The sequence below is a fragment of the Filicampus tigris genome, chromosome 11, assembly GCF_054856515.1.
Source record: "Filicampus tigris isolate MCC_2025a chromosome 11, RoL_Ftig_1.0, whole genome shotgun sequence".
In the NCBI taxonomy this organism is placed as follows: domain Eukaryota; kingdom Metazoa; phylum Chordata; class Actinopteri; order Syngnathiformes; family Syngnathidae; genus Filicampus; species Filicampus tigris.
Window position 1 is genome coordinate 23,642,725 of NC_141227.1, and position 20,534 is coordinate 23,663,258.

Consider the following 20,534-nt stretch of genomic DNA (forward strand, 5'->3'; position numbering starts at 1 on the left):
TTGGCCATTGAATTCCCCCACCGAATTAAAGGTTTGGCGAGCCGTTCCACAGTAATGCCAGTGTCGCAGCAACCGCACTTCCGGTACTCTTCCGGCTTCTCTGTAATCGCCACGGCCTGTCTGCTCGTGGTTTTTAGCACAGTATATGTGACACTCCTCTGCCACCGAGTGCCATTCTTTGGTGCCACGCCAATAAATTCACCTGTAGACATGATAGTGCAGTTTAGGCTTACTCTGAAATGTCACCCCAAATCCCAATATCACGAAGGTATTGGAGTAGTCCCGTTAGGTACATTTGACTGAGAATTCCGAAGAAAATCAGCACATTCGAACGGACGTTAAAGGTATCTTTATTTCATTTGTATTGTTTTATAAAAGAAAGTAGCACTTAAGCTCAGTTAATATCAGCTACACAGACTGCAAATAAGTGTGTGGTGATTAATTAATGGTTGTGTGTACGTGTGTGTGTGTGTGTGTTTCTTGGCAAAGCGACATGCAAGGCAAAAGGCATCGGTTGTGTTTCTGACTTCCAGCCCTGTGATTGGACGCTTGAGGCAACACAGTTGAGCCTGAGTGACGTCACTCTACACACCGACCAATCAGCCGAGAGCCGTGTGGAGAGAGGACGTAACGCAGAGGAAGTGTAGCCAAGACAACACGTGGGGAAAGGCGGGATCGGTCTTCTTTCTCCTCATTGGACGGGCGCCAAACAGGAAGTGAGTGCTGATACATGGAAGAGTAAAACCCAACAATTTAAAATAGGACTATGCAAGACCAGCCCATCATTGTTAGCCTAATAGTGTCATTGGATACAGTACATTGTTTTTTTCCTTCCTAAAATTGATTAATGACCTGGATGATGGACAATCATCAACACACATTTCGCAAGCAGTCTTTTTTTTTTTTCCAATTTAACAGTTAAAAATGGTCTTGGCAATGCCGCTAAAAAGCTAATGAAATGTGAATCACTACATTTGTTTACTCACCTACTGAGCACCTTGTTGGGTCTGTTCTCCTCCATCTTCTGTTTTGGGAGCGTCAGTCTGCAGGAGAAAAACAGCACACAGGTCATATGACAGCTGCCATCTTGTTTCGCCTACCTTTACTGCATACTCATAACTGTGTTTCACTCAAAACAAAGAAAGACTTCTTTGTTTCAGCACTGTGGTGGTGACATAACTGTTCCTGTCGCTAGTATTGAGGGTTGTTTGTTTTATCGCATTTCATTAATGATGAAAAACTAAAACCTTTGGCAAATTAGCATCTGCGTGGTATACTGTACTGTATCTGGTCGATATTTGGTAGCGGTGGGACAAAATCCCGAGCACAGGTTTGTCTCACAATTTCATGTCACTGGTTTGTCAAGTACAGTATATACACTTCAAATTTAGTAGCAGTCAGTCAAATTCTCAAACTTCCTGCGCGTTTTTAGGTAGGGCCTCTTGAGACTTTTTGGTGGGTATACTCATGGTAAATGGGCCGACCACATTTCTTGTGATTGTGAGTGTGGATGTTTGTTTGTCTGTGTGTGCTCTGCGATTGGCTGGCAACCAGTTCAGGGTGTGCCCCGCCTACTGCCCAATGATAGCTGACACTGGCTCCAGCACACCCGCGACCCTCATGAGGATGTCCACTTGGGGTCACCACTGTCACGTTCTACACTGTACTATGAATATGTGTGTAAGGCAGGGCCTGGCCTGGTGAGTGACGTGGGTGTCAGCGACTGGTCTTAAATCGGAAGGATGTTGCCGCAGCAGGACCATATTCAAAATAATATTCAAGCCCTTGTAAAGTGTTGTAAAGTGAAGGTGACACGGGGGGGGGGGGGGTGAAGTTAGTTGGAGGAGAAAGTAGGTTAGTCATGATTAGAAGCAGATTGACATCGTCACGTGCTGCAAACGTTGCAAACATTTTAGGAAGTAAAAGTTGAAATGCACCTGCCAAAAGGCAAAGTTTCAAATAAAAGATGGTATCATCATGGCATCACAAATAGTATGTGCTCACTTTTTGCGTGGAATCACTTGACGTTATGAAATTCCCAAATACCAAATCATGACTTGCAACGACTACAAGGGATGCCGTTAAAAGCATGAATAAGCCGCAGCGGCAGAATTGGCTAGCTGTGTGAGAATCATGTCATGCAATCTGTCAGTCATTCATCAATCCATCCAAGCTATCGGGCACCTCCTCGGTCGCTGGTACCGCCTCCTCCTGTTTCCATCCAGTCCAGACACAAACAGGAACAGAGACAAACCGTTATAATAGGGACAAAAGGCAAGGTTTACTGACGACTCTTCCTGGGGGCCACGTTTGAAGAAATAAAAAACAGTGTCTTATTATGCTTGTTAATTGTCTATATTAATAGTTTAAAATGCAAATAGACTCCAAACTATGGTCCCAAATCACTTTTATGTCATCTCAAACTCATCTTACAACATTTCCCTTAAAGAGAAATGGCTTACTTAAGATTTGGTTTCCCCAAAACGTTCCACTAACAACCCAGGTTAAAGTCAGCTCGTATACAGAGATGTTCGACTCTCAGTCGAGATGCATCATGTCCGTACATTTCCCTGACAACAATTAGTACTTAAAAAAAAAAAAAAAAAAAAATAGAATAACGTAGCACAACTAGGCAGTGGCTCACTAAAAGGGGTTGATTTTTTTGTATTCGACGATAACGTGATGAAAGTTGACTAAGAAGGAAGTTAAAAACTTAAAGGCTTACGAAGAAGACGTGAGACAAATAACATACAGTTCAATCGGACACTTCTCATTTCTTTTCCCAAGCCACGCCGAGCCACAGCAGAAGCATGAGAGAGCCTCATGCGGCTCGGGGAGCCGCGGGTTGCCGACCGATGCTCTCGAGAAAGAAAAAAAAAAAAAGCCAATTTTTTCCCCCTTTCTTGTTTTCTTGAAATGTAAAAAATTGTGCAAACACTGTGGGAAGATGTCATGGCTCACCACAGTGACAAATCCAGTGGATAAGGCGGCGTTCTCCACGCTGTCCACTGTGGCCTGGGCGACCTCGTTGGCCCCGGTAACGGCGGCGTCGGCCACGAGGTTGGCCTGCTCGGTTGTCTTCTGGGACACTAGAAGCACACCCGCACGTCAGCATGTCATAGGCTGCATTCGAAATCACTCCCCCAGATCCCCGAAGATGTCACGTGACTTTGGAGTTGAGATCAGCGCAGCTTTTGAGCCGGAAGATCAAAATGAGTGTGTCGCGATTGTGAGAAAAGTTGACGGCGTCCGTGGAGTGAATGGCGAACATCATGCTAACAAGCCACTGACATTAAACGGGAATTAAATATAAGGAATTCATATTTTGCCATCAAAAGGCTCTCTATAGTTTGAGGTGTCACAAAAGTCGCTGTCCTGCTTGATGTTGCTTTCCGTAAAAATCTCATTTTCCCTACTTGTGGGTCAGAAACCCGATTTTTGTTGTTGGGTGAAACCAATGCCTGTTCGACTACTGATGACCAGTGAACGGAGAAGGGATTGAGTGAGCGATTGTCTTTTCTTACCTGTATTGACGCCGGTCACCACGCCCTCCATCGTCTTGTTTCCTGGAAATAACACATGGAGGACATGATGTGCGGAATTTAGGACGTCTGGGCTCGGTCGGCCACTTTCTTTGTTATCTTGAAATCGATGAATTATTAACGATGCAACCCGATTACAACGCCACGCCGTGACAGTAAGGGAAAAATGGAACACTCGTTACAACTTTTCAAAATTGATTCCAGGGTGCGGGCAGTCCGCGGGCTGTCGGTCATGATTTTGGTTTGTGAAAATGTCCACCCTGTCGTGACATCGCAAGCTCATGAAGCAGGAAATGCGATTGAAGGAACAAACAGCTGCTCTGTGTGGCCGCGTGTGTGCGCATGTGTGTGTCTGCGCTCTGATGTTTGAGTCCACCCAGCCGACACCACAGAATCATTGTTCTCCCAATCCCACTCATCACACGACAGCGACGCTGCATGTGCTCCCTTTGACGTCCGGCGGGGGGCGCCGTAGTGTTTGTTGACGTGACGTCAGCGCTTTTCGAACATTGATAGTTTATCTGTCCTTTTCAGGCGAAAAGGAGCAGGACGTTGCGGTGAAGAGGGAAGACCGCAGGTGAGTGTTTGACGCTACGGTGGCTTAAAAGTTGATACTTGTGCCTTAGGTTTTTTTGTGGGGACGACGGCAGTCGTAGTGAGTAAGGGAAGTCATCCAATCAGCTTTCAACGCACGCTATGACGTGACTTCTTGTTAACCTGAAAGTGTGTTGAAATGCGCACAGGTGTTTTGGGGTCGGTTGCCCAGTGTGAGTGGGGAAGAGCATTTCTTACTTGAGCCTGCCACAAATAGCAAAAATCTTCACGTCATTGAAGATGACACATGATGGCGGCAAAGCACTCTTTTTCTATTAGGCAAGGTCATGGCCTAACTAAATGAAGCTCCTCCCCTCCGTTGAAAACAGCTGCTTGGCACCAAGTTGCTAGCAGATGGCGCCTGTGCGATATGTTCCGAAAAGGTGCCTTGACATACAAGTTTGTCGTCGCATGACCAAACCACTTGTATTCCAAATCGCCTTTCTGCATTGTCATGAATGGAAATGCTGTTAATCCGTTCGAGCTGGCACATTTTCTTTGATAAGGAAATAGCTCTCTCTCATATTGTACTTCCTAAAAATAGAAAGTAGTAATATAATTAAGTCAAAGAAAAGGAAAGGCACCTTGTGCATCTTAATTCATTCATTATGCTTGTGCGGCTCCTTTTGGTGTCCACGTCTTGGATAGAGAGGATAAAAAATATATGCCTATCGCAAACATGTTTTTAAAGTTGTTTTTTATTTTAACTATAAGTTCAAAATCCTTGATGTAGGTAGCGGTGGCACAAATGATTGTCAATATGGTGGGGAACGGTGCGGTGTGTTTTTTTTTTTTAATTCTAACTTGGGGTTTCATCCCAATTTGGTTTTCTGTTCAATTTCTATTTCTCCATTGCAACAATTCAATCTAGCCTGGGCCACACCCAGAACGCCGCCTGGACTTCCTCTCCAAATGGTCCCCCCCTAGCCCCTCCCCCGCCTCCGCCCCGTCCTGAACCTTCCACCACGTACTCCGCATGACCCTGCGTCTCTGTGGTTCGCATTTTAATTTTTAAAATCGCACTTCTGCTGCCATGGCTCATCCCTGACTCCCTTCTGGGCTTTAGCCACAGACAAATAATTCATTCCATTTTTGGGAAGCTTCATCTTCTGTGATTACAACATCACATGAAATATTTCCTTTTTTTTTTCGCTTCCTTTGAAACAAGGTGCACTCTTTTGCTATGGTCATCACGAACAAAGCAACATTTCGGCCTTTGCCAACTCACCGACATACATGACCCCCTCCTTGGTCTTGGCGGCGGCCTCCTCCACGCCGGCTTTGGTCTTCTCTGCGGCGGCCACCACACCGTCCTTGGCGATGGAGAAGCCCTTCTTCAGAACGTCCATGATGCTTTGCTGCTGCTGCTGCTGCTGCTGCTGCTGCTGCTGCTGCTGCTGCTGCTGCTGCTGCTTCTTGCGCTGCCTCGACTGTCCCGTCCTCGTCTGCTCTGCTCTACTCTTCCTGCTAATGGTGGGAGGGGGGGGGGGGGCGGGCGGGATGAGTGAAGGAGGCGAGAGCGAGCGGGGCGATGCCAACATGGGAGAAAAAGGACAGAGGGAGAGAGAGAGAGTAAGTGGTGCAGAGGGTGGAGGAACATTGGTGCCAAATGGAAAAAGGAAAAGAAAGTGTGGAAAGAGAAAGGAAGTTTTTCATTCATGCCCACACTTTCTGCTTCCCTTTCACAAGCAATTAGTTTCAACGTTTATTCCAAACAAAAACTCAATTTGTTCACTGAGCATCAAAAGCGACAAAACTGGCAGAGGATGCGACCACGCCCGCCCGGGGCAATGGAGGCCTTCTATTGGCTGGGATTCAACTGCATGGTCCTCGCTTGACTTCTCCTTTTTATTTATTTCATTTTTTTTAAAGAAAAAAAAATCATAAACTAGTCACAAATCTTGAGATGGCAGCGCACAGGACTGCACTGCGTCACACTGAGACGGCTTTCCAATATTTCAAGTTCCAATTGTTAACATCATCAAGAGTGTAATAATATTGATAAATGATGACTTCAGTCAAAAGTGCTCCAAAAAGCTCCAGGTGTGCCTTATATTGCAGCTGCTTAAATAAGACAGAGAAGATGTATGAGTGAAATTGCAATTGAAGAAGTACCAACCAGTTGGTCCATGAAAATCAACTTTTGGACGTACCTGTGTAGAAAACTACAAACATGGCCACTAGGTCATTTTTGCATCAGTACAATAATAAATGAATGTGCATGCGGCTTCAGAAGAGGCTACCAGTCAACCTGTAAGAAAAGGAATTGCTACCAGTAAGAGGTGGCCAATTGAGGTCAACTATGGGACACGTACCAACAGAGTGGAGAAAACTACAAAAATGGCCATCAGTAGTCTTAGTAAATGTGCAGGTATTTTCTGAATAAACATTGTATGTAGACGATAGAAAAATGAACTCACAATAAAAGCCAGTCAGGCCACGTGCAGAGAACAACTCTCTGACATTATGTGACATTTATTAAAACCATCCAGGCCAAGTGTGGAGAACTATTAAAATGGCCGCCAAGGGACTATTGCTTGCTTCCATAATAATCATAGTAAGAACAAGATTGGCAAGTAATTTCAGCTTGAGTACAGCAGACAATTTCTTCTTCAAAAGCTCATTTGACAGTGTACAAAAGCAGCCAGGCGTATAGAGAACTACTAAAATGGCCGCCAAGGTTGTATCCATATAAGGATGAAAGAGAGGGAAGTCTTCCTCCAGACAGGAACTCGAGTGTGACTCCGCAAATTTTGCCATCGTCTGATTGGCTGCTCTATTTTTAGCTGCCGCCTTCTCCTCCTCGCCCCTGCTGCAACATCATCATCATCATCATCATGGCCACTTTGCCTGAGGTTACCATGGTGATGAGAGCTGCAGTGATCAATACCGGCCAAAAGGGAGGAAAAAAAATCAGTCAATAAGCAGCAAGCGATTAAAATGTCAGATGAGTGCAACTTTGTGATGCTTTTCCTTTAAAAATGGCTCAGGGAGCGTCAAGCCAAATATTGTCTCAGTCAAAACTGCAAATCAGACATTTTGCCACATCAGCAAGCGCTTTACCGTTGTGGAAGAAAAGTCAATAACGTACATGAAATGACCACTTCAAGCCAAAGTGACCGACTTCCTGTTCAATTTTGGCGTGAAGTCTTTTTATGATAGACACGTCCACCAAATTTGGTGTTGAATGTTGATCCTGGTGTCACGGGTGGATTTTTGTTTGTTTGTTTTTTCCCCCCACAGCCCCTTTTTCCCCTCAAAACGATCATCGCATTTAGATGAATTCCTGAAGGAGTTGCTCAAAATCAAAGGCCAGAATGGCTGCTTCAAGCCAAAATGGCTGACTTCCTGTTCAGTTTTGCAAATGAGTTCTTGAGATGTTTCGCGCATCCTATTCTGACCCAATTTTGTACCCATCAGTGAAACTGCTTTCGCGGGCAATTTTTTTCTTCTTCTTCTTCTTCTTCCTCTAACTTCTCTGAGCGTCACTTGGTGATGTTGTGGCAAATCCTCAAAATGATTGTTAAATTTTGATGCCACGCTACACGATTCGGACTTTACCGATACACCAAAGTCAAGATTCGATTCGTATCTCGAATTCTGATTTGCTAGACAATTTGAAAAAAAGCTTTTGAAAGCTAAAATGGAATTATTGTTTAGAACACTTCATTGCAATTGATTGTAATAAATTGTGAAAAAGAATATACTCCCTGTCTCTGACATAAAAGGCTTCCTGTTTGTGCTGTGAACATTTTTGCTCACTCTGGTCAGATGACTGTCACTGGCAAAGGTAGTCACATGACACGTGGACAAAATGTCCCACTGCATTTCCACTCAATTTTGTGTGCATTGATGACACTGGTCTCGGGCTAAATTTTTCTAGCTTTCCAGGGGGCGCTACTGAATGATTTTCAGGGGTGTGTTGGGGACCCCTAATAAACATACATGGCCTTCCAAAAATAATAATGAACAAACAGTATTGTTCAAAGAACGTGTCCATCATAAGTGATCATTACATTATATTTGTTATGCCAGATTGACTGTTGTAGAAGCTGTTGTATGGGAGGTGTACCTAATGAAGTGTCCCCTGGGTTTTCGCTGTAATGAGTGGTTGCTGAAAGGTGTCACAATGGTAACAATGTTCAAGTCGCGCTTCCAACATCAACCCGGTGACAAATTTGACACGTTTTCATCCACGGGGTCAGCAAGCACTTAATCGCGTGTGCTTGCGTGCGTGCGTGTGTGTGTGTGTGCTTGCGTACATGTTGCTCTCAATCATCTTTACGAGGAATGCAACTCCCGCCTGCTAATTGGCGTCTCGCATCTTTGTAACATTTTTGTTTAAATCAGCATCAGAATGCTTCTGAACTCTGTTTCACAAAGCTTGTCCTGACAATTGTTGTTTTTTTTGTTTTTTTTACAGTCAAACCATGTCAGCGTGTGAACTTCATATTGATATGGTAAGTAGCTAAAATTACATTTTGGTAATAACATCAATTCAATCTAGTTCTACTAAATGAAAATGAGAAGAACAAATGATTTTCATGAAGCCATAGTTTCTACATTAATGGACTAAGTAATAATATGAATGGAAATTATGTTAAAATAAGGGCATAAAAATGTCAGATCCAGTCCAGTCAAAACATGTCAACATATTATGTAACTAAATTATTAGATTTTCTGCAAAAATGTCAGATTCAGTCAAAAAATATATAATTACATTTTAAAATGGACTTTAAAAGGAAACAAATGTTTTTAAAGAAAGATAAACATAATATTCGATTAAAGTTATTTATTTATTTGAAAATCAGATATCAAACTGCCTTGATGTTGTAAATTGGTTTTTGAAGAAATAAAAAATGAAGGTGTCAGATCCTGTCAATAGGATTTAGGACACGCACACACGCAAATTTCCTCCTCAAGTCAAAAGTGGGGGTGAGATTTCAGAAGAAGAAAAAGGACTTGTCTGACCATTGGAATGTTTGCATGTTCACACTGGTCACCATGGCGACAGTCTGTCTTCCTTGTGCCACAAAAGAGGTGAAACGGCAACAAGCTAATGTGTTCTTTGCGTACCGCCAGCCAGCCACTGAGGAACACACGAAGCACAATATTAAAACCGAAAAATGATTTGTTGGTGACAAAATGTTAAGTTACTATAAAAAAAAAGTATACACACCCCTGTTCAAACGCCAAAAACCAAATGTGATTGATTTTTAAAAAATGAAGCAATCAATCATTTCAAAGCTGTTTTCACCATTGTGACCTATAACCTGTACAACTCAACTGAAAAACAAACAAACATAAAAACAACGTCCAGCGCATTGTAATCAATCACTAACGGTAAATTGTAATACGTTCATAGTAAATATCGTAAATACACGAAACACGAATGTATACACTGAAAAACTGTATGCGAAAGGAAGGACCGTCTGCATACAAAATGGTAATTGTCTGCACAACATCTCCCTCTTGCGGTCATCTGGGTAACTGCAGCACGATGCGGCCCGTGACGCAAAACTTGAACTCAATTACCAAACCTGAGTTCATTCCTTAAACATCGGAACAACTGCTTATTGGATCATCAAATATGTACTGTAGCCATAAATAATAATAATAACAATAAACCATGCATGATTTGCCGTTTGCCTAATCTGCTCTGGTCTCACATTGCAACATAATTCTGCCGATGTTTTGTTTTATTTATTGAACGGGGACTGAAGATGCAAAGTACATTTACATTTTCATGTTTCATCAACAATACTCTGTCCCTTTTTCAAAATAATGTTGCAACGTCAAATTTAATTTGCAATAGATTGAATTTAATTCTAGATTTGTGCTCAAGGGCCACATTGTATTTTTTTAAAACGGACGGAAGAACGAACGTCTGACAGGTCGTTTGCAGTGACGTAGACTGGCATAAGCAGTCACGGCACGTAGTAAATTACAGAAGCAGCAGCTGAGCCGCTTGGATTGATGCAAAGTGCTGGTGACCAGTGAGTGAGGTAACAGCTGAGAATGGGAAACTCACATGAACTTTAACCTGCTATGTGCGCACCGAGTCATGTGCACCTGAGAGCTGACACCCAAACCCGCCTAGTAAATAAATACTAAATACTGCTGGCCGGAAAAAGCAAATGACAACGATATTCAAAACAAGTTGTTTTTTTATAAGTTTTTACAATAATACGATCTGACATTCAATTGCAAAATAATGGCAACCAAGTCACTATTTCGGTTGTGCTTTTTGAAAACTAGCTCCTCCCCGTTTGCAGCAGTGTTACTGTAAGCAGCGCATGTCAGCAGGGAAAAAAAAATCCTGACAAATAACATGATTTCATCAGCTAGCCTTAATAAAAAATAGACAAGAGCCAAGTTTTCATTGGTGGACGTTTTTGTGTTTAATAGATAATAATCCTTCAGCCATCTCGTTGCAAACATGGCCACCACATAATTATGACGACTTCCATGTGAATACAGTATTTTCTTGCAGCCCCTCATCAACATTTGACAGACAGACGGTCACGTAAGTGGCAATAAAATAAGTTAAAAGACTCTTCCGGGCCTGTGAAACCAGGTAAATAACAAACCAGCCTTCTGCATGTGTGCGTACATGTTTTTTTGTTTTTTATTTCTCCGTTTCAGCATGCCTCACTTTGAATGATTTGGGACCTAGAGGAGAAGAGGGACTGCTTTTTCATACAATAAGGGGACTTTTTTTTTTTTTTTTTTTAATCTAAACAACCAGGAAGAGAAAAATAACTCATTGACTCTCCAGCGATGATGTGGATGACCAATGTCTACGCGTTTTCAAATGTATATTTTCCACATATGGTGGCGTTGGCCACATGCACGAAAGCTAACAGGAAGATCCACACGCATCTCTCTCCCTCTTAACAGCATCTGTACAAATTACTCAACATGACTTTTCTTTTGTTTGTTTTTGGAAGAGTATGAATCGAGAGCAGAAATTAAAACAGAAACTAAAACGTTAAACAAGCGCACGTGTGCGCGGCCTTCATGATGTGGCCGATTTGAGGTAAGCGATCAGGTCCTGCCGCTCGCCCTTCTTCTTGATGCCGGCGAAGATCATCTTGGTGCCCGGAATGTACTTCTTGGGGTTCTCCAGGTACACCATCAACGTGTCCTCGCCCCACACGATTCCTGACAACACACACAAATGGCAATTTCATGTCATGGTCCACTAGTTGAATACCGACATGGTTGGACATTTTCAACCGAAATTGATTATGCATTATAAAACAAAAAAAACTCTCCACCATGTTTTGTAAGTGTCCTCGTATGACATCAGCTGCTTTTGGCATACCTCGTATGTATCATAGTATATATCAAAGGATGAGCCGTGTTTGCTGTTTGTCTTTTTGTGTCTTGCTCAGGTGCAGAATCAACGAGGGGGTGACTACACACAAGAAGTGAGGTCACGTTTTACAGCCGTAAGCCACCACATCAAATGGAACCGAAAGGTAAGATAGATTGTGTTACGGATTCTAAAGTTTTATTTTCAATTAAATAAACGGAGCACCTCCTTTCAAAGTATTGCAGCAGCACACGAACACATCGTTTCACATGCATGTCACAGAACACTGAATTTGAAAAGTTATTGTCAACACACGCACGCAATGTCATCGGGGTTGTACATTCAAGGTCGCCAGACACACAGACATTTTTGGAACTCCTTTGCGACCGACCTTTGCTCTTGTTGGCGTCAGTGTACGAGTATCCCTCTGCCTGGCCCGTCTTGCGGCCGAACAGACCCCACAGGTTGGGCCCCACCTTGTGCTTGCCGCCCTCCTCAACGGTGTGGCACTGCGCGCACTTCTGCACAAACGCCTTCTTCCCTTTCGCCACGTCGCCCATAGTCAGCTGGAATGAGACAAGGCGAAATTGAACACGCTCTGCTGTATAAAGGTTGTACTACAGCATAACAAGGCATGACAAATGATGTTGCAACCTGCTACTGATGCTACAAGCGCGCACTGGGCTCTGAGAGGGACAAGGACACTGAGCTCTGAGTCAGATGTTTCGAGATCGTTTCACTTTCGCACTTTTGTACACAATGGGACTCAAACAGTGATCCCCAAAAGTTACAAAGTGCATACAAATGAGTTCATACTGGTTAAAAAGGTGGAAACATTCTTAGTCCTCAAGGTGGTAAACTGAATTTGAAGAGCACAATGAGTGGGTCCGATCTCAAAAGCAATGACCTGCTCTGCTTCCTTCCTCTGTCCTCTGCAGTGCTGGCGTGAAGGACGTCTAAGGTAACTAGTGCGGCCAGCACTAAACACGCTCCTATTACATTCGGACCGAATGGCGTTACGTCACCACCCGACTCGTCACGACGCGACTTGCCGTGACTTGCCGCTCGAGGCCAATGTGTCAAACACCCACGAAACGCTGTTCATAAGCGTTAGCTTAGGTTTAGCCTTTTAGCCCCACTCGGCCGGTGTTAGCTGCTGTCCGATTTAGCATTAGCCTCCCCTGTAGTAAAAAATGTATCAATGGGCTAATAGGTGAGCAGTTTTATTGGGGACACTTAACAGTCGTAGAGTAATTCTTAATCTGCGAACGACTACCGGCGGTGAATAGCATTTAAAAAAGGAAAAGCCGGCTATCTACCAGGCAAGGCGGTTAGCTCAAGGATGACCGTTAACATGGCGGGCCGGCGAATTCCAGTCATTTTCTTTCAAGACTTTACATTTCATTCAAATATCTTGCTGTGGTTTTTTTTTTTTTTTTTTTTGGTCGTTTTCCTCCAAATTTTCCAGAAATCTAGGTTAGCGGTTGGCTCATGGCAGCCCCAACCGGCCCTCAAGGATGCTTGAAGGAGTTCGGCCACCATCGATTTGCACCACTCACTCGCCACACTAATGAGGCATGTCCACCCGAATAAAACACTCCAAGTGTACTTATTGGAGCATAAAGTGAGCAGAATCCACTCCAAAATACCCGAGAAAGACATCGATATGTGCTCCGCTGTGGCAGTTTGCATTCATTCGCTATAGTTTTCGACAAAATTAAACGCAGCTTTGGCGCAACAAATTCAAACGGTTGAGTTGCGCTTACCTGTAATTTAAAAATGCGTTCAATGAAAACGACTCCTTTGCGGCTCCTCTCCGCTTCGAGACAAACACGTTGTGGCGGTCGCACAGAAGGTCACCTCACTTACTGGTGCCGGCTTATGACGTCATGTAGTCATGTGACGGGGGCCACGTCTTATAACACTATTGGAATGTCATTTTGTCTCCCGTATTTGACAAGCGGCGCACAGTTGTCGTTGGTTAAATCAAGAATTGAAGTCGAAGGTGGAATGTGTTTGTACTTTGTATGAAAGCTGTTGAGTGTTTGTTTAGCCTTGAGGAAGCGAGGGAAATGTACAAAGGAGGTTAAAAAGTGGGAGGACGGCACCCGACACGGATGTGACGTCACAACCTACTATGTAATGTATACTACTGCACTAGTAATACATGTTGCGTCAAGGTCTAATGAGGGCACGCACGCACACCCACACACCCCCGCACACCCACCCACACACACACATACATAAAAAAACGACGTTTCTTGTACGGAGGAGGTTCAATGTACCAAGCCAAACAGGAATTCGCACTGCTTCGACGTTTATGTTGTATCTGTATGTGTTAGAGCAGTTATAAGTTGACTCAAAAGGACAAATACATTTGTTGTACTGTAAGTAGCCTGAGGCTTGGCCACTGGCTTTAATTGTAATGTAGTAAAACACTCAAACTGGAAATGTGAGTGTGGAGCAAGGTTATTCTACTACAAAACAAACTACATTTTACATCCATACAATTAACTAAAACTAACTATAAATATGGCAAAAGTGTCCTTTCGTCTTTGTCAATCAATATCATACATGAGCTCTCTGTGAGCTCTCATGGGGTTCATTTTAAATAAATATAAATATTTTGGTATTGCTGTAAATCCGCTCACAAGAAAGAAGGTCAAACAGTTTGAGAATTGTAGTTTGCCTTATTACACAATACTTAGTGGCCAAATATCATAATAGAAACTTACAAACTTGCTCTACAAACTAATTAAAACAAACCGAATTTTAAAAATGAAATAAAAACTAACTACAATGAAAAATCCCAAACTATTAAAACACTGTTGTGGAGAAATCGTGTTTTCCTGGATTGTGCCAAGAATTGTCAGTATGAGGAATTGTCAGTATTAGGAGTTTCTTCTTTTTCTCTAAAATCTTTTGTAGGGCTGAAGAATGAGAACCATCGGCTGATTATGAAGGCCGTGTTGCAGTTTACTGTATCTGGTGATATAAACAAGGGCGTGTTTTTTTTTCCTTCTTCCTAGTTGTTGAAGCATAGTACCTGAGGAGGGCAGTAATAGGCCCTGCATGCAGACTTTACGTTGCCGGAAACAAAGAAGGCAGAGAATCCAAGATGGACGATTCACACTCAAGCTTGAATAAAGTTCCAGAGAACCTGGACGACCCTCCCAACAGCCGCCTGTTCCTGGTGGCCAGTCGCTTCGTCACCGAAGAGGAGCTCCGGGAGCGGTTCTCGGTGTACGGCGACATCCAGGGCGTGTGGGTCGTCAAAGACAAGCAGACGAAGGAGTCCAAAGGCATTTGCTACGTCAAGTATGCTAAATCGTCCCAGGCCTGCCTGGCCATGGAGGAAATGCACGGGAAAGTCCTGGTGGACGGACACAAACCTATCAAGGTCGGTACCAACGCTAACGTTTAATGTGCACGTAGGTGGCCGCGAACAATATGTAACAAACAGCCCAGACCGTTAGTTAGCACCAATGCTAGCATGCTAACATGCATAGAGCTGCTATAGGTTTCTCTCAACCCAACTCGGCTAAAGGGCACAGTGGCAAAGGAAAAAATACACGGTGATCTACGCACTTTTTACGCAAGTTTAACTTGGGGGAGGGTGGATGGAAGGGAAGAATGATGCTATGATTAAATGGAAGATGGTCGAGCACACACACTGACTTCAAACTCGTAAACTGGCCTCGGCTCGAACCCATCATTTCAAACGTTAACCTATCTTTAAAAGTCAAATCCTGCATTGAAACCCGAACCCTGACCTGTGCTTGATACTAAGGTCATTTCAAAGAGTTGAAATGGGAAGCGTTTATTTGCATGGAAGCAGGATAGATGATGAGAAATGTTATGTCTTTGGGTTGCAGTGTTCTGGAGAGTTGAGGACTGCTGCGAAGTTGAAGAAGGACGTTTCCAGCAGTTATTAAATATGTTGAATACATGTAATTGTAACTAGAGTAGATAGGACGCCTTTTAAAGCAGGGGTCACCAACCGTATTGAAACTGAGCTACTTCTTGGGTACTGATTAACGCGAACGGCTACCAGTTTGATACAGTACAGACTTCTGAAACAAGGATTCATATTTTAGTGCATGCTGTGATTAATGATGTGAATCTATGTGAAGCCACTGCACATGTGAATGATTTCTCACAATAATTAGGAAACGTAAAGGCGCGGCATGGCTCAGTGGTAGAGTGGTCGTTTCCCAACCCGGAGGTTGTAGGATCGATCCCCGGCCATTGTGACCGTGTCGAAGTATCCTTGAGCAAGATACTGAACCCCCAGTTGCTCCTGATGCTGCGTCATCAGTAGGTAGATGAGGTACAGTGTAAAGCGCTTTGAGTACCCATGGTAGAAAAGCGCTACATAAGTGACAGGCTATTTACCAAACGGAAAAACGTCAACCTGCAACACTTAGTTTCTATGTATTCTGAGTATTAGCAGTAAGGTGACACCAACTGATGTGATGTCATCACTGATGAATGATGAGCTGACTTGTCGTCTTGTTGCAGGTGTTTATCGCCCAGTCGCGCTCGTCATGCAGCCACAGAGATGTGGAGGACGAGGAGCTGACCAGGATCTTTGTCATGATCCCCAAAACCTTCTTTGAGGAAGACCTGAGGAACACTTTTAAGGTACGTGGAGCCATTTCAAAGTGGGAACAGAGAAAGGTGACGGGGCAACATGGCTGATTTTTTTTGGTCCAATTCAGATAAAAGTATGCAATTCCAAAATTTATTGCATGTCTTTGCGATAAGCATATTGCATCGGCCGTTATCGCGATATCTGTATTTTTTCGAGACACTATGCCAAGCAAGCGAGACGTGGTGCTACCCGATGTTTTCAGCCAGTCTGAACCTAGCTTAATAGCACTAAATCTATCAGATAAAGAGATGGTACAATTAGAATAAAGAACTTCTCAAACAATGCTTTAATAAAAAACAATGTGCCTTATGACCCGGTGCATCTTACATATCATTTAAAAAAAAAAAAAAAAAATATATATATATATATATATATATATATATATATATTTTTTTTTTTTTTAAATCAACCCGTTGATTGATATTGCACCTAATAATATGGTGCGCCCAATGGTCTGTATAATATGGTATTTTGGACACCACTTTGTTGACCTGATTTTCTTCAAATAAAGAGTTTGACTTTTGTGTTCCCTCAGGAGTACGGCGACATTGAATATTGTGTCATCATCAGGAACAAGGCGACGGGGGAGAGTAAAGGTTTGGGCTATGTCAGGTACTACAAGCCCTCCCAAGCCGCCCTGGCCATCGAGAACTGCGACAAAGGTAAGACCGCTAGGTGGTCCCGCAGGCTGGGTCTTTGCTAACCTTTATTGAGCCAAAGTATATAAAATAAACTAAAAATGAAAAAAAAATCACACGGCTCAGGCCCAAACACTGCTATCGCCAAATGTGACTTCTGTCTGCGATTGGCCGTGGCACAGCGTTTCCGAGGACGCGCGCTCACACGTTTATGTCAGCTTACAGGGCCATCCTTGCGGAACCCCGCAACAAAGCCTCGCCCTCGGAAGACTACAACAGCATGGCGGCCAGGAGCGAGTACTCGAGCGGCGCCGACTCCATGAACATGTACCCCGTCAACATGGCCGAGCCCGTCAGCTACCCCGTGATGGAGTACCGCGGCGGCGACTTGACCCGCTGCCTGATGGTGTCGACCCGCGCCGGGCTGACCCAGGAGCAGATCTTTGCGCTCTTTGACATCATTCCAGGGATGGAATACTGCGAGCTGCAGCGGGACGCTTACGGGATGAGCAAAGGTGGGCGACTGGGAGGCGGCGGAACGTGAATAGGTGGGGTGAGAACAGGACAAGACAATCACAGTGAGTTAATGTCTAACGATGTGGCTCCGGTTGCAGGTAACGCCATGATCCGCTACAGTAACCTGGGATCGGCACTTTACGCCAAAGACAAGCTCAACGGATTCGAGTATCCGCCGGGAAATAGACTGGTGGTCAATTTTATGGACGACGGAGAAGATCACAGCAGGTGCTGCAAGACAGAAACATTGAACTCAACCAAGATGGCAGACGCCACTTCTTGGCTGCATTGACACATACTGTGCGCGGGTGTGTGTGTGTGTGTGCGTGTGTAGTTCAGTAAGTAGGATGGCCATGCAGTTTGTGGCCACCCAGATGATGTCATCAGTGTGGAACGGACCCTCCGGCAGCCAAGGCATCAAACCTGCCGCTTCTCATCTGGTGCATATCAAACCTTCTTGCTCGCTTTTGTTTGTCCACCTTTCTTCGAGCGTACGCTGAAATGAAGCCACACGTGTGACCAATGCTCTTTTGCTTTTGTTTTCCTTTCCCACCCCCTGCAGGGATTCGGCGGGCCGCCCCCGCCGCCGCCTCCTCCCATGTCCCGGATCCAGACGGACGTCAGCCTGCCGCCCGCCAAGAAGCTGGCGCCCTCCGACAGCAAGACAAAGGAGCGCTTGTTTGTGGTCTTCAGCCCCGCCCCCCTGCCCGTGGACGTGCTGGAGGACGTTTTCTGGTAAATAACCCCTACGTGGCGCGTGTTAGATGGCTCAATAATGTGGCCCAATCTGAACAGGGCCAGATCCCATTTGGACATTTGCAAAAAAAACAACTGTGGACAATTGGCCCTAAAAATGAAATGTGAGGAGGAATCGGATTGGAATGAGATACGCAAGCAGTCTGAGTGCCCTGAGTCATGCTGAGAGATGGTTCTCTTATTTTCAGCATCTTGACCAAGGTGGGCCAATGTTTTTTACTTGTTTAATTTTCTTTCTTTTTTTTTTTTTTGTAGCCGCTTCGGTTCCCTGATTGAGGTCCACTTGGTTCCGGGCAGGAAGGTCGGCTACATGAAGTACGCAGACAAGCAGGTAACAATCAACTCTGACGAAGAACAAAGTGAAAAGCCGATTCCAAATGTGAAGTGAGTGTTCCTTTTTCCGTTGAGTCTGCCATGGACGCTTTGGCGACGCTCCACGGTCGCGTGGTCAACGGCGTGAAGATGAAGGTGATGCTTGCCGATCCTCCCAGAGAAGAGTCGCACAAAAGGCTGCGCACCTACTAGCATGCCGCCACCTGCCAGGTAAGTTGGCCACCATGGCTGTTTTTAGTACTGCGTCAAACGTCTTCATTAAACATCTAGGAAGGAGCATGTCACATTGCTATTGGTCAAACAAAGTGGCTGCAGCTTTTTCGATTCACGTCTCAAAGGTCAGGAGGGAAACAAGCAATACAAAAGACTCAAATCAACCACTGTCAAATAAAACTACTTACAGTTTGAAAAATGTTATTGTGGGAGAACAGGAAGCAACACTGTCACCTAGTGGAGTATTAGAGTATCATACAAACATCAACTTGACAAAATTGTACAGAAATTGACTTTTTAAAATTGTTTTAATTTATTTTTGAATTCACGTGTTTTGAGGTTTGTGTGTGAGTAACTGTGCAGCTTCTTGTTCCCCAGGCGACTGTTGTCATGACAAAACGACCCCAGACCTGACAGACTCGACGACCAACAGGGACGGGAGACCTCTTGACACGACCTTTGACACCTGTCTGACCTTAAACTTCTACTCGGTGACCTTGCCGTGACCTTCAGTGTGAGCTTTTTTGGGTTAGTCCTGTTTTTTTATTTTTTTTTATTTTATTCTTTTGCTTTTCTTAGTCAAGTCTCATTTCAAGCTGATGTGAGATCTCATCAGTGGGAAGAATCCACAGGACCGTAAAATCACACACGACCTCTTTACTTGAAACAAAGATGACTTAAGCAGTTAGACTCAGAATTAAAGCGTCTACTAGTTGTGTGAATGCTGAAAGCGTTCACGCATATGTTATCTTGATTCTTTATTCTCATTTTTATTCCGCTCACTGTTTTGTCCCGATTCAACTCCCGCATAATACATCTGGTTTGCACCGTTCCAATTTCTACATACTCCAAAAATTCATGCCTTGCGGGCTACTATTTTTTTCATTCCACATACTTAGTTTTCTTACAGTTTAATATTTTCCATTCAAAACTCCCCATTCATTTATAATGGGACAGATATTCCACTTTCAATTTCAGCATCCTATACCCTTCAATACAATTGAACATTACAACACCATAACTGGTGTTAACCGGAGTTTGGCTCACTTGGTAGTGTCGTGTAGGGATGTCACAATATCGGCAATATCGCGATATTAAAATTGCCACCATATATCATCGTTGTCATCAAGACATTAATAGCAGTAAATCTGTTTAAAAGCCCAAGTTGTTTTCCATTTGTGCTGTAGTGTGGTGTTGTTGTTTTTTAATGAGCTCCTTTTTTTCTTTCAACACAATATAATGAGCTTTTTCTCGTATTGTGAGCTTTTTATATCGCCAACCTCTCCACAATATCGTACTAATTATCGTATCGTGAGGTTCATGTCGTGATATTATCGTACGATGACATTTGCATATTGTGACATCCCTATTGTCTTTTAATGATCCATTTCACCGCTGGCATTTAATGTGATGGAAACACATTGGCGCTGCTATAATGACATTTACTCAAAGTCATTGGAAGCACAGTGGTAAGTAATGTGTGGGTATTGCTGGTTTGATTCCCATGTTGGGCAGCTTTCAGTTTAACTGATTTGTCATTTAATAGTATTCAGTTTTATTTAATAACTGATCTTTGAGTATCACATTATAAATTAATTGATCATTTCACATCATTTATGTCTTTCAAGGATCCATTTCACCGCTGGCAGTCAATGTGATGATAACACACTGGCTCTGTTAAATTTATATATTTATGCTTACATAGTACTTGAGTTCAAATATTTGCATTCAGCATTTTCAGCATTCACACGCAATTTCTCTAGAAATTGCACATAGTCTATTTCAAATTTTTACTTTGCTCAAGTGAACGTCTGTTCATGTTTGAAATTTTACTAGTTGCTGTTTTTTGTATTGTCAAATGTGTTCCCACTGTGATATCTTTCCAAGTCAAAATAAAAACAGCAGATCAACTTTTGTTTCCTCTTGTGTGGCTCCCATTGCCCAAGATTCTTATGGACATGTGAAACCAG

The 20,534-nt window shown here is 43.5% G+C and overlaps 3 protein-coding genes across 8 annotated transcripts; 1 reads left to right on the top strand and 2 right to left on the bottom strand.

Annotated features, from left to right (window-relative positions):
* The first annotated feature begins 103 nt into the window (after nt 1–103).
* Nucleotides 104–20,474, top strand: LOC147140236 (RNA-binding protein 45-like). Of its 5 annotated transcripts, none has more exons than XM_086045043.1 (15): nt 104–344; nt 490–716; nt 4,077–4,119; nt 8,560–8,596; nt 11,534–11,620; nt 12,393–12,415; nt 14,484–14,854; nt 15,976–16,098; nt 16,644–16,770; nt 16,965–17,261; nt 17,361–17,490; nt 17,597–17,702; nt 17,825–17,997; nt 18,274–18,349; nt 18,427–20,474. In XM_086045043.1, exons 7-15 carry the CDS (start codon nt 14,573–14,575, stop codon nt 18,541–18,543), a joined length of 1,431 nt encoding a protein of 476 aa, XP_085901169.1. In that variant the 5' UTR covers nt 104–344; nt 490–716; nt 4,077–4,119; nt 8,560–8,596; nt 11,534–11,620; nt 12,393–12,415; nt 14,484–14,572; the 3' UTR covers nt 18,544–20,474. The 5 variants fall into 5 exon arrangements, with proteins under 5 accessions (XP_085901169.1, XP_085901170.1, XP_085901168.1 ...); XM_086045044.1 differs by lacking the exon at nt 12,393–12,415 and having other exon boundaries at nt 18,427–18,561; nt 18,943–20,474; XM_086045042.1 differs by lacking the exon at nt 12,393–12,415.
* Nucleotides 335–5,598, bottom strand: LOC147140237 (uncharacterized). Of its 2 annotated transcripts, XM_086045048.1 has the most exons (6): nt 5,365–5,598; nt 3,525–3,566; nt 2,962–3,089; nt 2,185–2,211; nt 987–1,043; nt 335–723 (listed from the first exon to the last, which is right to left on the bottom strand). In XM_086045048.1, the coding sequence occupies exons 1-5, from the start codon at nt 5,483–5,485 to the stop codon at nt 987–989; spliced, it is 375 nt and encodes a 124-aa protein (XP_085901174.1). In that variant the 5' UTR covers nt 5,486–5,598; the 3' UTR covers nt 335–723. The 2 variants fall into 2 exon arrangements, with proteins under 2 accessions (XP_085901174.1, XP_085901176.1); XM_086045050.1 differs by lacking the exon at nt 2,185–2,211.
* LOC147140238 (cytochrome c) lies at nt 10,513–13,389 on the bottom strand. Its single transcript, XM_086045051.1, has 3 exons — nt 13,221–13,389; nt 11,846–12,020; nt 10,513–11,300 (listed from the first exon to the last, which is right to left on the bottom strand). Exons 2-3 carry the CDS (start codon nt 12,012–12,014, stop codon nt 11,155–11,157), a joined length of 315 nt encoding a protein of 104 aa, XP_085901177.1. The 5' UTR covers nt 12,015–12,020; nt 13,221–13,389; the 3' UTR covers nt 10,513–11,154.
* Nucleotides 20,475–20,534: the final 60 nt, after the last annotated feature.

Bases quoted from the DNA above. Each gene is read 5' to 3' on its own strand.
- LOC147140236 (XM_086045043.1), top strand. From the start codon at position 14,573: ATGGACGATTCACACTCAAGCTTGAATAAAGTTCCAGAGAACCTGGAC. The intron at 16,099-16,643 runs GTACGTGGAGCC...GTGTTCCCTCAG, and splicing joins ACCTGAGGAACACTTTTAAG to GAGTACGGCGACATTGAATA. The intron at 17,998-18,273 runs GTAAATAACCCC...TTTTTTTTGTAG, and splicing joins GTGCTGGAGGACGTTTTCTG to CCGCTTCGGTTCCCTGATTG.
- LOC147140238 (XM_086045051.1), bottom strand. From the start codon at position 12,014: ATGGGCGACGTGGCGAAAGGGAAGAAGGCGTTTGTGCAGAAGTGCGCG. The intron at 11,301-11,845 runs GTCGGTCGCAAA...GTGTGTTGTCAG, and splicing joins TGACGCCAACAAGAGCAAAG to GAATCGTGTGGGGCGAGGAC.
- LOC147140237 (XM_086045048.1), bottom strand. From the start codon at position 5,485: ATGGACGTTCTGAAGAAGGGCTTCTCCATCGCCAAGGACGGTGTGGTG. The intron at 2,212-2,961 runs GTGAGCCATGAC...GGATGGAAACAG, and splicing joins CCACTGGATTTGTCACTGTG to GAGGAGGCGGTACCAGCGAC. The intron at 1,044-2,184 runs GTGCCCGATAGC...TTTCTCCTGCAG, and splicing joins CGGTACCAGCGACCGAGGAG to ACTGACGCTCCCAAAACAGA.